This window comes from Neopelma chrysocephalum, unplaced genomic scaffold, assembly GCF_003984885.1.
Source record: "Neopelma chrysocephalum unplaced genomic scaffold, ASM398488v2 Primary Assembly neopelma1_95328, whole genome shotgun sequence".
NCBI lineage: Eukaryota > Metazoa > Chordata > Aves > Passeriformes > Pipridae > Neopelma > Neopelma chrysocephalum.
Window position 1 is genome coordinate 1 of NW_020924007.1, and position 4,062 is coordinate 4,062.

The following is a 4,062-nucleotide window of genomic DNA, read 5'->3' on the forward strand; positions in this document are numbered from 1 at the left end:
CACCTCCTGCCGGGGCCGCCGGGACGGGCCGGGCCGGGCGGGGCGGGGAGGCCGCGCTGGGAGGGACCGGGACGCGCGAGCCGCCGCCGCCGCCGCTCACGGACGCGTCACGTGATATTTGGGTCACGTGGCTCCATTCATGAAGCGCCCGGCGCAACCGCCCCGGGCCTTAAGGGGGCCGCGCGCGCCCGCCGGGGGCGGGGGGAGGGAGGGGGCGCGCCCGGCCACGCCCCCCGGCCACGCCCCTCCCGGCCACGCCCCGCCCGAGGGGCGATTCTGGGCCGAGCCCCCGAGGCACCCACGGGGCGCCGTCGGTGTAGCAGCGTCTGCTGCAGCCAATAACGACAGACACAAGCTCTGACAGCAGGCGCAGGATGGGGAAAGAAGGTGGATCCCTTCAAACCTTTGAAGGTAGATCCCTTCAAACCTTCAAAACCAAAAGTTCTGAAACATCTTAAAAAAATCCTGTTAGAAACCATTTCTGCATTGGACACCATGAACACTGTTTGAGTCCTGGGAGGCTTCTGGACAAACGAAGTCCTTGACAAGGCTCTGACGAGGGTATCGCCCCTGCCCAAGAGAACAGCAGTGCCAGAGAGTTTGCAACAACTCCACTACAGGCTAAAGACCCTCTGCTACAGCACTGCCCCACAACTGCTGCAAGCCACGAGCCAGGTACTGGAGACAGCAACATTCAGAGTGAGCATTTTTTCTAAGACAAAAGAGAAATAGCACGGAGGAGACTGACTGTTATTGTTTAGTAATACTATTCCCCAATTTAGTGTTCCACTGAAACACTCCAAACCACACACTGCTTAGTCCCCCTTCCACCTGCTGCAGCAGGCTGGAGAGAACTGGAGGCACAAAATGTAAAGATCATAGGTTGAGATAAGAAAAATTTACTAGAAACAGCAGTGAGATAAGAAATAAACAGCAACAGCAACAATATTAATAAGAGTGTACGGGAGAAGCGACCGATTCACACACGATTTTTTACCGTGTGAAATGACTGCTCGCTTCAGGCTACCGACCAGAAGGACCCTTCTGCCCCTCCCACCACCCCTGCACATGGCATTGAGGTGGTACAGAATAACCTCGGGGTCCTGGCCATGCCCCTCCTGGCTACTGCAAAAATTAACCCTGTCCTGGCCAGAGCCAAGACCCTGATGTTCAGCACTGCCAGACTACAGCAGCCTGGTCAGTTCTTCTTGCTCTTGTTGGTGAACAGACTGACTTTGCTAGCAGATGCCACAGACAGAGAAGGAGATTCCATCTTCACCTTGTCCAGCAAAGTTTTCTTTATGGCTGCCGGGGAGATCTTCTCTTGGTCTGCCAAATGCTGAAGCTCTCTGCAATGGGGTGGGAGAGGAAGACAGCAAAAGGAACGTGGGGAGGGTGGGGGGCAAGTTTTTAAGGCTCTTTAGGACTTCCTAGGTGCCCACCTTGTCCGGATGCAGGAAGCCTCCACAGCATTGATGAGGAGTGAGCGGAAGCCACCACTCTCCAGGAAGTGCAGGGCATGGATAGTGGCTCCCCCGGGCGAGCAGACATTGTCCTTCAGCTGACCAGGATGCTGCTCAGACTCTAACAGCATTTTGGCAGCACCCTGTAGCAAGGAAAACAGCTGCCAGGGCTCTGACTGAGGAAGCTGCTGTCACACACTCCTGTTCTCCACTGCACAGAGCAGCACCAACACTCACAGCAGACAAAATTGGGCTCCTGCAGGCTGCCAAAACACTTTTCAGAGCTGAAGAAGCCTGCAGGAGCCACAGTTTCCCAGGCCCCAGCTCCCACATCACCACCAGTGCCAGCAGATTGCTGCAGACACTTCCTATAGTCCCTCACTGGGAACCTGTGTGCAGTCAAACCAAACACGTTCTTTAATGTAGATTCAGTGAGAGGACCGAGATAATTTAAACCGTGACGTGCAGAATCCTCTGCACAGAGCAAGCACAGACTCAGATTTGTTCTGGAGGAGGAAATACTGACCAGCAAAGCCTGTGCTCCCAGTCGAACAGCCAGCCTGCGGGGAAGGCCCATCTTCACTCCCCCATCTGCAAGAGCATCCAGGGCAGTGAACGCCTGAGACCAGACAGAGGAAGAAGATGACTGCAAGTCTCTGCTCCAGGACTGACAGTCTCAGGGAGGAGAGAATCCAGAGCTCCAGGATCATGCTGTGACTCCTTCCACTTACAGACTTGACAAAAGCCTCCCCCTTTACTGCATGGGCACCATGTCAGCCTTCCCTCCCACTAGTTCCAGCTCAGGACTGGGGGGAATGGGAGAAGTTCAGCTTCTGCATCATGCTAACTACATGCAACATGGACACATGGGCAGTGCACACTGGCTATGGAATTCAGACTCATTTTCACAGGCTTTACAGTGGGCAAAGCCAACTGCTCTGCCCAAGACTGTCACAAGTTGAGGAAACAGCACATACATACGCAGGGCCACTGCCACTGAGCCCCGTTACAGCATCGATCAGGTCCTCTTCCACCTCGGTGCAGAAGCCCACACTGGCCATCAGTTGTTCCAAGAGCTTCCCATCCTCCACATCTGCATGAGTTCCAGTGGCATAGACTGTAGCACCTTCCCGGACAATCACTGGGGTGTTGGTCATGCACCTGATCACTTTTGGTGTGGGGCAGAAGGTAGAGAGTTTCTTAGGCCAGAAAATAATTGGAGATAGAAAGTAGGAAAAAAACAAATAAGGGGAAAAATTAGCTTTAGTGCATATTTAGCATCAATGGGCTGTCCAGGAAAGAACTCCCCATGGGCAAGAACAACACAAGCAAAGGGAAAAGAGAGACTTGGTATCCTAAAGACCGTGCTTTGAGCCACAGTAGCCCACATGTGAATGCGAAGCCTTCGGAAGTACCAGCGAAGAGGGACCTGGGCAGAGTCGGGTTGGGAACAATATCCCGAAGGCCTCATTCCCACATCAACCCATAGGTCTCCAAAACAGCTCCTGCAGACACTTAGCATAAAGTCAGCAGAAATTCAGGGGCGATGACCCACTGCTGTTGAGAGAAACATGATCGGACAGCACCTCATGTGAGGGAAGAGTTGGATAAAACCTCTAATAGCGTTTTCTGATGAGGACAGGCAAGGTGACCAAAAGCAACCAGTTGGCTGCTGCTGCGTGACTTTAGTCCCGAGGAGCACAAGTAATGCCTGTCCCTTGCATCGGTTCCTAGGGGCCAGAGAAGCGGGGCCAGCTCACGGCCCGCATCGCACGGCCCGGCCCCCCCTCACCTTCTCGATGGAGCTGATGGTGACGCCGGCGGCGCAGGAGACCACGATGTGCCGGGCCTCGATGTCGGGGCCCACCTCCTCCAGAATGAAGGGGATAATGGGCGGCTTCACGGCCAGGAAGAGGACATCGCTGCTCTTCACCGTGTCCTTGTTGCTCACCGTGAAGTTCACGCCCATTTTCTGCACCGGTTGGAGAGAAACGGGACCGCTGAGGTCCGCGGCGGCCCGCGGGGCGGCCCCGCAACCACTCACCCGTCCGCACTCACCCGCAGCCCGCTCACGGTGGGCAGGTCGGTGTCCGGGGAGCTCGCTGTGATCTTGTGCGCGGCCAGGACCCCTGCGAACGGCATCGATCATCAGCCCGGAGGATCGGCGCCGCCCGCTCCGCGCTCACCTGCCGCCCCGAAGCCCCGGACCGTGGCAAAGGCGAGCTGCCCCGCGCCCACCTGCCGCCGTGAAGCCCCGGGCCAGGGCGAAGGCGAGCTGCCCCGCGCCGATGAAGCCCACGCTCATGGCCGGTGCAATGCGGCCCCTCCGGACACGGACCCGCCGCCGTCCACGTGGCCGCGCGCGCAGGGAGGCGGGATCACCAGGCGCGTCGGCGGCGCGCAGCCAATCGGCGAGCGGCGGGGCGGGGCCACGCCGGCCCTCCGGCCACTCAGCGGCGAGGAACGGGGCCAGCGGCGCGGCCCTCGCCAGCTATTGGGGCAACCGGGCCCGGGTGTTGCATCATTCGCCGCCTGCGGGGCCGCGCGGGGCCGTGGCCCCACCGCCAGGCGGCGCTGAGCGCCCGCCGCAACCCTGCGG

The 4,062-nt window shown here is 58.2% G+C and overlaps 1 protein-coding gene across 3 annotated transcripts; it reads right to left on the bottom strand.

Moving 5' to 3' along the window:
* Positions 1–886: 886 nt before the first annotated feature.
* On the bottom strand, positions 887–3,815 carry LOC113980824 (pyrroline-5-carboxylate reductase 2-like). Of its 3 annotated transcripts, XM_027708040.1 has the most exons (7): positions 3,702–3,815; positions 3,522–3,592; positions 3,256–3,435; positions 2,441–2,662; positions 1,990–2,082; positions 1,443–1,606; positions 887–1,349 (listed from the first exon to the last, which is right to left on the bottom strand). In XM_027708040.1, exons 1-7 carry the CDS (start codon positions 3,766–3,768, stop codon positions 1,199–1,201), a joined length of 948 nt encoding a protein of 315 aa, XP_027563841.1. In that variant the 5' UTR covers positions 3,769–3,815; the 3' UTR covers positions 887–1,198. The 3 variants fall into 3 exon arrangements, with proteins under 3 accessions (XP_027563841.1, XP_027563840.1, XP_027563842.1); XM_027708041.1 differs by lacking the exon at positions 887–1,349 and having other exon boundaries at positions 1,579–1,726; XM_027708039.1 differs by lacking the exon at positions 887–1,349 and having other exon boundaries at positions 1,472–2,082.
* Positions 3,816–4,062: the final 247 nt, after the last annotated feature.

Coding starts and splice junctions, on each gene's coding strand:
- LOC113980824 (XM_027708039.1), bottom strand. CDS start 3,768: ATGAGCGTGGGCTTCATCGGCGCGGGGCAGCTCGCCTTCGCCCTGGCC. Junction 3,436..3,521: donor CCACCGTGAGCGGGCTGCGG/GTGAGTGCGGAC, acceptor CAACCGGTGCAG/AAAATGGGCGTGAACTTCAC. Junction 2,663..3,255: donor CCATCAGCTCCATCGAGAAG/GTGAGGGGGGGC, acceptor TTCTGGCCTAAG/AAACTCTCTACCTTCTGCCC.